Source organism: Haplochromis burtoni, unplaced genomic scaffold (genome assembly GCF_018398535.1).
Source record: "Haplochromis burtoni strain Fernald_Lab_line unplaced genomic scaffold, NCSU_Asbu1 Contig_190, whole genome shotgun sequence".
In the NCBI taxonomy this organism is placed as follows: Eukaryota; Metazoa; Chordata; class Actinopteri; order Cichliformes; family Cichlidae; genus Haplochromis; species Haplochromis burtoni.
The window spans coordinates 820,832-834,977 of record NW_024582551.1 but is presented as its reverse complement, the minus strand read 5'-3'; the positions used below and the strand labels follow the sequence as shown (position 1 = coordinate 834,977).

At 40.0% G+C, this 14,146-nt stretch overlaps 1 protein-coding gene across 3 annotated transcripts in view; it reads left to right on the top strand.

Annotated features, from left to right (window-relative positions):
- The window catches only part of polr3glb (RNA polymerase III subunit GL b), an 18,072-nt gene extending 5,118 nt beyond the window's left edge, over positions 1-12,954 (top strand). For all 3 annotated transcript variants that reach the window (XM_042225973.1, XM_005935878.3, XM_005935877.2), the window contains 4 exons: positions 10,396-10,452; positions 10,547-10,635; positions 10,863-10,982; positions 11,255-12,954. In XM_042225973.1, the coding sequence (XP_042081907.1) occupies positions 10,396-10,452; positions 10,547-10,635; positions 10,863-10,982; positions 11,255-11,341 (353 nt within the window). In that variant the 3' untranslated portion in view covers positions 11,342-12,954. The remainder of the gene's footprint in view (positions 1-10,395; positions 10,453-10,546; positions 10,636-10,862; positions 10,983-11,254) is intronic.
- Positions 12,955-14,146: the final 1,192 nt, after the last annotated feature.

Sequence of the window (14,146 nt, the reverse complement as noted above, 5' to 3'; positions counted from 1 at the left end):
GTTATAGTATGACTGTGTACTGCTACTGTGTACTGCTACTGTGAAGTATTACTGTATAGTATATACTGCTACTGTGTACTGCTACTGTGAAGTATTACTGTATGTATGTGTACTGCTACTGTGTACTACTATAGTATACTGTGTACTGCTACTGTGCTACTGTGTACTGCTACTGTGAAGTATTACTGCATAGTATGACCGTTTACTGCTACTGTGTACTGCTACTGTGAAGTATTACTGTAGTATGACCGTTTACTGCTACTGTGTACTGCTACTGTGAAGTATTACTGTGTACTGCTACTGTGTACTGCTACTGTGAAGTATTACTGTATAGTATGACTGTGTACTGCTACTGTGTACTGCTACTGTGAAGTATTACTGTATAGTATGACCATTTACTGCTACTGTGTACTGTTACTGTGAAGTATTACTGTATAGTATCACTGTTTACTGCTACTGTGTACTGCTACTGTGAAGTATTACTGTATAGTATGACTGTTACTGCTACTGTGTACTGCTACTGTGAAGTATTACTGTATAGTATCACTGTTTACTGCTACTGTGTACTGCTACTGTGAAGTATTACTGTATAGTATGACTGTGTACTGCTACTGTGTACTGCTACTGTGAAGTACTACTGTATAGTATGACTGTGTACTGCTACTGTGTACTGCTACTGTGAAGTATTACTGCATAGTATGACCGTTTACTGCTACTGTGTACTGCTACTGTGAAGTATTACTGTATAGTATGACTGTGTACTGCTACTGTGTACTGCTACTGTGAAGTATTACTGCATAGTATGACCGTTTACTGCTACTGTGTACTGCTACTGTGAAGTATTACTGCATAGTATGACCGTTACTGCTACTGTGTACTGCTACTGTGAAGTATTACTGTATAGTATGACTGTGTACTGCTACTGTGTACTGCTACTGTGAAGTACTACTGTATAGTATGACTGTGTACTGCTACTGTGAAGTATTACTGCATAGTATGACTCACTGCTACTGTGTACTGCTACTGTGAAGTATTACTGTATAGTATGACTGTTACTGCTACTGTGAAGTATTACTGTAAGTATACTGTGTACTGCTACTGTGTACTGCTACTGTGAAGTATACTGTATATATGACCGTTACTGCGACTGTGTACTGCTACTGTGAAGTATTACTGTTGTACTGTGTACTGCTACTGTGAAGTATTACTGTATAGTATGACTGTGTACTGCTACTGTGTACTGCTACTGTGAAGTATTACTGTATAGTATGACTGTTACTGCTACTGTGTACTGCTACTGTGAAGTATTACTGTAGTACTATGCTACTGTGTACTGCTACTGTGAGTATGACTGTGTACTGCTACTGTGTACTGCTACTGTGAAGTATTACTGTATAGTATGACTGTTTACTGCTACTGTGTACTGCTACTGTGAAGTATTACTGTATAGTATGACCATTTACTGCTACTGTGTACTGCTACTGTGAAGTATTACTGTATAGTATGACTGTTTACTGCTACTGTGTACTGCTACTGTGAAGTATTACTGTATAGTATGACCTTACTGCTACTGTGTACTGCTACTGTGAAGTATTACTGTATAGTATGACTGTGTACTGCTACTGTGTACTGCTACTGTGAAGTATTACTGCATAGTATGACCGTTTACTGCTACTGTGTACTGCTACTGTGAAGTATTACTGTGTACTGCTACTGTGTACTGCTACTGTGAAGTATTACTGTATAGTATGTGTACTGCTACTGTGTACTGCTACTGTGAAGTATTACTGTATAGTATGACTGTTACTGCTACTGTGTACTGCTACTGTGAAGTATTACTGTATAGTATGACTGTGTACTGCTACTGTGTACTGCTACTGTGAAGTATTACTGCATAGTATGACCGTTTACTGCTACTGTGTACTGCTACTGTGAAGTATTACTGTATAGTATGACTGTGTACTGCTACTGTGTACTGCTACTGTGAAGTATTACTGTATAGTATGACTGTGTACTGCTACTGTGTAGCTGTTACTGTGAAGTATTACTGTGACTGCTACTGTGTACTGCTACTGTGAAGTATTACTGTGTACTGTACTGTTACTGCTACTGTGTACTGCTACTGTGAAGTATTACTGCATAGTATGACCGTTTACTGCTACTGTGTACTGCTACTGTGAAGTATTACTGTATAGTATGACTGTGTACTGCTACTGTGTACTGCTACTGTGAAGTATTACTGTATAGTATGACCGTTTACTGCTACTGTGTACTGCTACTGTGAAGTATTACTGTATAGTATGACCGTTTACTGCTACTGTGTACTGCTACTGTGAAGTATTACTGTGTACTGCTACTGTGTACTGCTACTGTGAAGTACTACTGTATGACTGTGTACTGCTACTGTGTACTGCTACTGGTATTACTGTCTGCTACTGTGTACTACTGTGAAGTATTACTGTATAGTATGACTGTGTACTGCTACTGTGTACTGCTACTGTGAAGTATTACTGTATAGTATGACTGTGTACTGCTACTGTGTACTGCTACTGTGAAGTATTACTGTATAGTATGACTGTGTACTGCTACTGTGTACTGCTACTGTGAAGTATTACTGTATAGTATGACTGTGTACTGCTACTGTGTACTGCTACTGTGAAGTATTACTGTATAGTATGACTGTGTACTGCTACTGTGTACTGCTACTGTGAAGTATTACTGTATAGTATGACTGTTTACTGCTACTGTGTACTGCTACTGTGAAGTATTACTGTATAGTATGACTTACTGCTACTGTGTACTGCTACTGTGAAGTATTACTGCATAGTATGACCGTTTACTGCTACTGTGTACTGCTACTGTGAAGTATTACTGCATAGTATGACCGTTTACTGCTACTGTGTACTGCTACTGTGAAGTATTACTGTGTACTGCTACTGTGTACTGCTACTGTGAAGTATTACTGTATAGTATTTACTGCTACTGTGTACTGCTACTGTGAAGTATTACTGTATAGTATGACTGTTACTGTGTACTGCTACTGTGTACTGCTACTGTGAAGTATTACTGTATAGTATGACTGTTTACTGCTACTGTGTACTGCTACTGTGAAGTATTACTGCATAGTATGACCGTTTACTGCTACTGTGTACTGCTACTGTGAAGTATTACTGTGTACTGCTACTGTGTACTGCTACTGTGAAGTATTACTGATAGTATGACCGTTTACTGCTACTGTGTACTGCTACTGTGAAGTATTACTGTATAGTATTACTGTGTACTGCTACTGTGTACTGCTACTGTGAAGTATTACTGTATAGTATGACTGTTACTGCTACTGTGTACTGCTACTGTGAAGTATTACTGCATAGTATGACCGTTTACTGCTACTGTGTACTGCTACTGTGAAGTATTACTGCATAGTATGACTTTACTGCTACTGTGTACTGCTACTGTGAAGTATTACTGTGTACTGCTACTGTGTACTGCTACTGTGAAGTATTACTGTATAGTATGACTGTTTACTGCTACTGTGTACTGCTACTGTGAAGTATTACTGTATAGTATGACATTTACTGCTACTGTGTACTGCTACTGTGAAGTATTACTGTATAGTATGACTGTTTACTGCTACTGTGTACTGCTACTGTGAAGTATTACTGTATAGTATCACTGTTTACTGCTACTGTGTACTGCTACTGTGAAGTATACTGTATAGTATGACTGTGTACTGCTACTGTGTACTGCTACTGTGAAGTATTACTGTATAGTATGACTGTGTACTGCTACTGTGTACTGCTACTGTGAAGTATTACTGTATAGTATGACAGTGTACTGCTACTGTGTACTGCTACTGTGAAGTATTACTGTGTACTGCTACTGTGTACTGCTACTGTGAAGTACTACTGTATAGTATGACTGTGTACTGCTACTGTGTACTGCTACTGTGTACTGCTACTGTGAAGTATTACTGCATAGTATGACCGTACTGCTACTGTGTACTGCTACTGTGAAGTATTACTGTATAGTATGACCTGCTACTGTGTACTGCTACTGTGAAGTATTACTGTATAGTATGACTGTGTACTGCTACTGTGTACTGCTACTGTGAAGTATTACTGTATAGTATGACTGTGTACTGCTACTGTGAAGTATTACTGTATAGTATGACTGTGTACTGCTACTGTGTACTGCTACTGTGAAGTATTACTGTATAGTATGACTGTGTACTGCTACTGTGAAGTATTACTGTATAGTATGACTGTGTACTTCACAGTAGCGTACACAGTAGCAGTACACAGTCATACTATACAGTAATACTTCACAGTAGCAGTACACAGTACAGTACAGTTACTCACAGTAGAGTACACAGTAGCAGTAAACGGTCATACTATGCAGTAATACTTCACAGTAGCAGTACACAGTAGCAGTAAAGTACAGTAAGTCATACTATGCAGTATACTTCACAGTAGCAGTACACAGTAGCAGTACACAGTGCATACTATACAGTAAGTACTTCACAGTACAGTACACAGTAGCAGTACGCTACTACAGTAATACTTCACAGTAGCAGTACACAGTAGCAGTAAAGTCATACTATACAGTAATACTTCACAGTAGCAGTACACAGTAGCAGTCACATCATACAGTAATACTTCACAGTAGCAGTACACAGTAGCAGTAAAGTCATACTATGCAGTAATACTTCACAGTAGCAGTACACAGTAGCAGTAAACGGTCATACTATGCAGTAATACTTCACAGTAGCAGTACACAGTAGCAGTACGTAGCGTAAACGTCATACTATACAGTAAGTACTTCACAGTAGCAGTACACAGTAGCAGTACACAGTCATACTATACAGTAATACTTCACAGTAGCAGTACACAGTAGCAGTAACAGTACTAACAGTAATACTTCACAGTAGCAGTACACAGTAGCAGTAAACGGTCATACTATACAGTAATACTTCACAGTAGCAGTACACAGTAGCAGTCAAGTACGCACGTCATACTATGCAGTAATACTTCACAGTAGCAGTACACAGTAGCAGTAAACAGTCATCTAAGTAATACTTCACAGTACAGTACACAGTAGCAGTAAACAGTCATACTATACAGTATACTTCACAGTAGCAGTACACAGTAGCAGTACACAGTCATACTATACAGTAGATACTTCACAGTAGCAGTACACAGTAGCAGTACACAATATACAGTATACTTCACAGTAGCAGTACACAGTAGCAGTACACGTCATACTATACAGTAATACTTCACAGTAGCAGTACACAGTAGCAGTACCAACTATCAGTACTATCACAGTAATACTCACAGTAGCAGTACACAGTAGCATACTACAGTAGATTACAGTCAGTCACAGTAGCAGAACGTTACATACAGTAATACTTCACAGTAGCAGTACACAGTAAGACCAGTATACTTACAGTAATACTTCACAGTAGCAGTACACAGTAGCAGTACACAGTCATACTATACAGTAATACTTCACAGTAGCAGTACACAGTAGCAGTATCTACTATCAGTAATACTTCACAGTAGCAGTACACAGTAGCAGTAAACGGTCATACTATGCAGTAATACTTCACAGTAGCAGTACACAGTAGCAGTAAAGTCATACTATACAGTAATACTTCACAGTAGCAGTACACAGTAGCAGTAACAGTCATACTATACAGTAATACTTCACAGTAGCAGTACACAGTAGCAGTAAACGTCATACTATACAGTAATACTTCACAGTAGCAGTACACAGTAGCAGTACACAGTACATACTATACAGTAATACTTCACAGTAGCAGTACACAGTAGCAGTAAACGTCATACTATACAGTAATACTTCACAGTAGCAGTACACAGTAGCAGTACACAGTAATACTTCACAGTAGCAGTACACAGTCATACTATACAGTAATACTTCACAGTAGCAGTACACAGTAGCAGTACACAGTCATACTATACAGTAATACTTCACAGTAGCAGTACACAGTAGCAGTACACAGTCATACTATACAGTAATACTTCACAGTAGCAGTACACAGTAGCAGTACACAGTCATACTATACAGTAATACTTCACAGTAGCAGTACACAGTAGCAGTAAACGTCATACTATACAGTAATACTTCACAGTAGCAGTACACAGTAGCAGTACACAGTCATACTATACAGTAATACTTCACAGTAGCAGTACACAGTAGCAGTACCAGTAATACTTCACAGTAGCAGTACACAGTAGCAGTAAACGGTCATACTATCAGTAATACTTCACAGTAGCAGTACACAGTAGCAGTACACAGTCATACTATACAGTAGTACTTCACAGTAGCAGTACACAGTAGCAGTACACAGTCATACTATACAGTAAGTACTTCACAGTAGCAGTACACAGTAGCAGTAAACAGTCATACTATACAGTAATACTTCACAGTAACAGTACACAGTAGCAGTAAATGTCATACTATACAGTAATACTTCACAGTAGCAGTACACAGTAGCAGTAAACAGTCATACTATACAGTAATACTTCACAGTAGCAGTACACAGTAGCAGTACACAGTATACTTCACAGTAGCAGTACACAGTAGCAGTAAACGGTCATACTATACAGTAATACTTCACAGTAGCAGTACACAGTAGCAGTACACAGTTACTATACAGTAGTACTTCACAGTAGCAGTACACAGTAGCAGTAACAGTCATACTATACAGTAATACTTCACAGTAGCAGTACACAGTCATACTATACAGTATACTTCACAGTAGCAGTACACAGTAGCAGTAACGGTCATACTATGCAGTAATACTTCACAGTAGCAGTACACAGTAGCAGTAACACAGTCATACTATACAGTAATACTTCACAGTAGCAGTACACAGTCATACTATACAGTAATACTTCACAGTAGCAGTACACAGTAGCAGTAACAGTCATACTATACAGTAATACTTCACAGTAGCAGTACACAGTCATACTATACAGTAATACTTCACAGTAGCAGTACACAGTAGCAGTACACAGTCATACTATACAGTAATACTTCACAGTAGCAGTACACAGTAGCAGTAACAGTCATACTATACAGTAATACTTCACAGTAGCAGTACACAGTAGCAGTAAACGGTCATACTATCAGTAATACTTCACAGTAGCAGTACACAGTAGCAGTAAACAGTCATACTATACAGTAATACTTCACAGTAGCATACACAGTAGCAGTACACAGTAATACTTCACAGTAGCAGTACACAGTAGCAGTACACAGTCATACTATACAGTAATACTTCACAGTAGCAGTACACAGTAGCAGTACACAGTCATACTATACAGTAATACTTCACAGTAGCAGTACACAGTAGCAGTAACAGTCATACTATCAGTAATACTTCACAGTAGCAGTACACAGTAGCAGTAACAGTCATACTATACAGTAATACTTCACAGTAGCAGTAACATACAGTAGTCAGTACTATACAGTAATACTTCACAGTAGCAGTACACAGTAGCAGTACACAGTCATACTATACAGTAATACTTCACAGTAGCAGTACACAGTAGCAGTACACAGTCATACTATCAGTAATACTTCACAGTAGCAGTACACAGTAGTACAGTATACTAACAGTAATACTTCACAGTAGCAGTACACAGTAGCAGTACAACGGTTCATACTATCAGTAATACTTCACAGTAGCAGTACACAGTAGCAGTAAACGGTCATACTATGCAGTAATACTTCACAGTAGCAGTACACAGTAGCAGTACACAGTCATACTATACAGTAATACTTCACAGTAGCAGTACACAGTACATACACAGTAATACTTCACAGTAGCAGTACACAGTAGCAGTAAACAGTCATACTATGCAGTAATACTTCACAGTAGCAGTACACAGTAGCAGTACACAGTAATACTTCACAGTACACAGTAGCAGTAAAGTCATACTATGCAGTAATACTTCACAGTAGCAGTACACAGTAGCAGTAAAAGTCATACTATGCAGTAATACTTCACAGTAGCAGTACACAGTAGCAGTAACACAGTCATACTATACAGTAATACTTCACAGTAGCAGTACACAGTAGCAGTAAACAGTCATACTATACAGTAATACTTCACAGTAGCAGTACACAGTAGCAGTACACAGTAATACTTCACAGTAGCAGTACACAGTAGCAGTAAACGGTCATACTATGCAGTAATACTTCACAGTAGCAGTACACAGTAGCATAGCTACTACAGTAATACTTCACAGTAGCAGTACACAGTAGCAGTACACAGTAATACTTCACAGTAGCAGTACACAGTAGCAGTAAACAGTCATACTATACAGTAATACTTCACAGTAGCAGTACACAGTAGCAGTACACAGTCATACTATACAGTAATACTTCACAGTAGCAGTACACAGTAGCAGTACACAGTCATACTATACAGTAATACTTCACAGTAGCAGTACACAGTAGCAGTAACAGGTCATACTACAGTAATACTTCACAGTAGCAGTACACAGTAGCAGTAACGTCATACTATGCAGTAATACTTCACAGTAGCAGTACACAGTCAGTACATACAGTAATACACAGTAATATCACAGTAGCAGTAACAGTCAGTACACAGTAATACTTCACAGTAGCAGTACACAGTAGCAGTACACAGTCATACTATACAGTAATACTTCACAGTAGCAGTACACAGTAGCAGTACACAGTCATACTATACAGTAATACTTCACAGTAGCAGTACACAGTAGCAGTACAACAGTCATACTATACAGTAATACTTCACAGTAGCAGTACACAGTAGCAGTAACAGTCATACTATACAGTAATACTTCACAGTAGCAGTACACAGTAGCAGTACACAGTCATACTATACAGTAATACTTCACAGTAGCAGTACACAGTAGCAGTACACAGTCATACTATACAGTAATACTTCACAGTAGCAGTACACAGTAGCAGTACACAGTAATACTTCACAGTAGCAGTACACAGTAGCAGTAAACGGTCATACTATGCAGTAATACTTCACAGTAGCAGTACACAGTAGCAGTACACAGTAATACTTCACAGTAGCAGTACACAGTAGCAGTAACAGTAATACTTCACAGTAGCAGTACACAGTAGCAGTACACAGTCATACTATACAGTAATACTTCACAGTAGCAGTACACAGTAGCAGTACACAGTCATACTATACAGTAATACTTCACAGTAGCAGTACACAGTAGCAGTAACAGTCATACTATACAGTAATACTTCACAGTAGCAGTACACAGTAGCAGTACACAGTCATACTATACAGTAATACTTCACAGTAGCAGTACACAGTAGCAGTACACAGTCATACTATACAGTAATACTTCACAGTAGCAGTACACAGTAGCAGTACACAGTCATACTATACAGTAATACTTCACAGTAGCAGTACACAGTAGCAGTAAACGTCATACTATGCAGTAATACTTCACAGTAGCAGTCACTAGCAGTAATCAACTATACAGTAATACTTCACAGTAGCAGTACACAGTAGTAACAGTATACATACAGTAATACTTCACAGTAGCAGTACACAGTAGCAGTAAACAGTCATACTATACAGTAATACTTCACAGTAGCAGTACACAGTAGCAGTACACAGTCATACTATACAGTAATACTTCACAGTAGCAGTACACAGTAGCAGTAAACGGTCATACTATAGCAGTAATACTTCACAGTAGCAGTACACAGTAGCAGTAAACAGTCATACTATACAGTAATACTTCACAGTAGCAGTACACAGTAGCAGTACACAGTCATACTATACAGTAATACTTCACAGTAGCAGTACACAGTAGCAGTAAACAGTCATACTATACAGTAATACTTCACAGTAGCAGTACACAGTAGCAGTACACAGTCATACTATACAGTAATACTTCACAGTAGCAGTACACAGTAGCAGTAAACGGTCATACTATACAGTAATACTTCACAGTAGCAGTACACAGTAGCAGTACACAGTAATACTTCACAGTAGATACTTCACAGTAGCAGTACACAGTCATACTATACAGTAATACTTCACAGTAGCAGTACACAGTAGCAGTACACAGTCATACTATACAGTAATACTTCACAGTAGCAGTACACAGTAGCAGTAAACGGTCATACTATACAGTAATACTTCACAGTAGCAGTACACAGTAGCAGTAAACAGTCATACTATACAGTAATACTTCACAGTAGCAGTACACAGTAGCAGTACACAGTCATACTATACAGTAATACTTCACAGTAGCAGTACACAGTAGCAGTACACAGTCATACTATACAGTAATACTTCACAGTAGCAGTACACAGTGCTGTTAACCACTCCCTGTTTTCCAGACTGGAAGAGATTCCCCAGAGAGCTCCGAGTCCACGTCAGGCAACCTGCCAGAGACAGTCAGTACACTCTGATTACACTCTGTACTCTGATTACACTCCGTGTATACAGGTGATGGTCTGGTGTTTAGCGGTGCGCTGTGTGTGTGTTCAGGTGTATCGGCCGCCGTTCAGTCTCCTCCTCCTCCTCAGATGAAGAAGAAGGGTGTAAAGGATAAAGAGGAGGTGCTGCTCAAACTGGAGGTGAGTCTGGATTTAGTCTCGCTGTGAGTCACTTTCCACATTTCTGAGTTTGGTTGTTTCTGTCAGCTGCGTGGAGCGTTTGATGTTTAAAAAAAAATTGTAACGTTAATTCAGTTTGAAGGTGTGCCTAATAAAGTGTCACAGAGTTGGGTTTTATTGATCCAAGTTTACTTTCGGCTTCCTGCTGGTTCCACCTTAAACTAACGAGTCCACCTTAACTGTGCCAGAGCCTGGAGAAGAAGGAGGAGCAGGAGACGTCAGAGGACGAGGAGGGAGAGACGAAGAAGAAGCAGGAGGAGGAGGAGGCAGAGGGAGAGGAGGAGTACGACGAAGAGGAGTTCGAGGAGGTGAGACCAGATCGATCAGTTTATTCAAACGCTCCTCTAACGAGGGTGTAACCAAATAATCCCAGATAATCTCTAAAGGTAGTTAATCTCATCTTCAGTGATGTCACTGGGACGTCCTGTTCACACCTGCAGGATGTCTTCTGCTCTAAACTGGGATTAACTGGTTTAAAATGCAGCCAGTCAGAAACCAATCTGGGATTAATCTGTTAATAACATGGGATTGATCTCGTGGATTTTCTGAGGCTCTAATTGATGTTTTCTTGGCGCCGCAGGAGACGGATTACATCATGTCATACTTTGATAACGGCGAGGATTTTGGCGGCGACAGCGATGACAACATGGACGAGGCTATTTACTAAAGCACCAGCACACATGACTTCCAGTCACATGTTCCTGCAGTCTGACCGAAGTCGAGTCAGACCGACGATGATGATGATGATGATGAGACTTTTTCTGAATGTTTTTAAACTTTTGTACAAAATGTAATCAGTTTTATTTTCTGCTGCTGGACCAATAAAAACAGCACGTCTCACACACGCTCTGTAAGCATTTCAGGGAACGTTCCTCCTGGAACCAGCTGATCGTGACAGGAAGCAGCAGCTGGTCTGAGGAGGACCATCGTTACACTCGTGCCTGTGGTAAAACAAAAACTAGTAACACACAGCAACAACAACAACAGCATCTGGTAACATCTAGCACCCAGGCCTCACAGTCAGAGGACATGCACAGCTGTGGAGGAGCGTCATATCAAAATAGACGGAGCGACATCGTCATTAGGAAAGGAGAGACTGAGGTCAGATGAATGGCTGCTTTCACCATGAGTCACTCGCTGTGTCCGAATTCAGGGGAAGGATGCTTAAAATGCCATATTTGGAGGCAATGACTTCACAGCAACGCGACGAAGGCTGTCCGAATTCAAGAGCGACAAATGCGTCCTACTTTTACCCAAATGTTAAGGATGGGTCCGATGTATCCTTCGTGTCCTACTATATCCCAGGATTCATTGCAGGTCATACAGGAGATTTGTTCCTGATAACGATGGTGGTCGAAGAGGAAAACGCTTTCAAATTTAAGTATATAAAATCTGGTTGTACAAAAGTTAAATTGTTGTAGCGGCCGTGTTGTTAAGCTTTGGGCATCTGCAGAGACATGTTCCTTTTATTTAAATAACCGTAAACCAGCTTGTATCGCGGGTCCCGCGGTTTTTCATGTAATGCCGCTTACATACAGCTAATTTAGATTTTTTTGAATTGGTGACATGTTGTGGGGAACAAAGACCAAACGGCTTAATTTATTAAAACGAGGAGAAAACGATCACCTCTTTACTGGGGTGAAGAATTGGGCCGCTACGGCGTGGAGGTACAAGAATAAATCACTTTACACATCATATTCATATGAGTGCGGTCCCATTAACCCTCATGCTGCACAGCAGCGGTCCCCAACCTTTGTTGCGCCACAGACACGGAGCCTTTAAGGTGTCGCAGATGAATGCAACCACATAAAATGACCAAGACAAAATCTGGTATTTTGTAAATATAATAACAAACGTGAATGTACTGTGTAATTGTGTAACTTTATTAGCAGCGTCCTCCTGAAAATGTGCCAACATTGAGAGTAACATCCTCCTCTCTGCCGCTTAATGCTCTCTGGTCGCTATGGTAACGTGTAAATATTTCTTTCAAAATAAGACGCACAACTACAACAAGGGAAAGACCCAGGGAAACCGCATTAACGATAAAACCCCTGAAAACCATAAATTTCACAGCGGAGCCTCAACTCCCGTGGCCCGGTACCACACCACTCACGGACCGCTGCTGACCTGTGATGTCCACACGGCGTTCCTCTGGTGTCTGAAAGTCACCCCCTTGCAGGCCAGAAGACATGAGATAACTTTAAAAAATACAAAGTACATCTGTGTGTTATCAAGAAGATAATTCTTAAGAACACAAGTTAATAAATGTGCAACTACTAAGAGTTGTTGTGGTGTTTTTATTTGCCTGCTGTCATCTTTGATTTCCTCTGCCTTTAGGATTGCGAGTATCCAGGCTCAGGAGAGGGGTCAGTGGGAAGCCCACTGCTGTGCTTGGCCCTGGTTTGCCCTCATGGATGAGGTGATAGGACAGATGCCTTCCACTAAGCCTCCTGTCCTAATGTCCTCTCTCCCTGAGGACACCCCAGGGCCAAGCACAGCAGTGGGTGACCAAAACGACAGCGATGACGAAGCCACCTACGACAGGGAGGAAGAGGAGAAGATGATGAGCTGCTAGACCTCATCAGAGAGGACATGAGGCAGCAAAGAGAGGCTGAGGAGAGGAGAGCAGGGAGAGGATGGACCGACTGTGTTCACTTCTAGAAAGATCAGTTCCCAAATGAGTTACGTACTGAGAAATGTATTTATTTGAATATATTTGTTATGTGTTGCATTGGTTTGAAGGTTTTATGGTATTAATAAATTGATTCAAACAAACAGTAATTGTCACTGAACTCAATTTGATTTATGAACATAACTTTGAACAATATTACTTGGATATTTATTTGATAGCAATAAATAAATAACAAAAACAATTAAACAAGAATATTTCAAATACACAGTAAAGATGAAAAAACAATATTTACAGTTGTTCAGACAGGATTAAGCTGAGTGACCTGATCCTGGACCGTTTCTTTTACAACTGTAATAGATTACAGGAAGTCTCTGGCAGTGTTGCTGAAGATCAGACGTGGATGGTGCAGCAACTGAGACCTGAGGTTTGTCTTTTCTGGTCAGCGAGTGGAGAATCACACAGGGTGGTCTGCAAAGAGAGCTTTAGGATCCTCCCACTGTCCACTGCATCGTCCATCCACAGGGTTTGCAGGGCTCACTCGTGGCTGCCACACCACTCAGATGTTTTCAGAAATATGCAAGCAGGAGATGGTGGATACTGTATTATCAGTATAATACTTGTAACTCTGTAGCAGACAACCGTTTGATAAAGTGCTGTGTAAAAACAAACAAAAGATTAGATTCTATACGTTTCAAAGATATTTAGTTTATATATGTTATATGATACAGTTCATGTGTAAGAATGACCGATGTTGTGCCAAAAAATGATCGTCTGCCAAAAACTGATTTCCGGTTTTTGCCCTAAACTGATTGCTCGTATTTAACCTGCTATGAATAACTT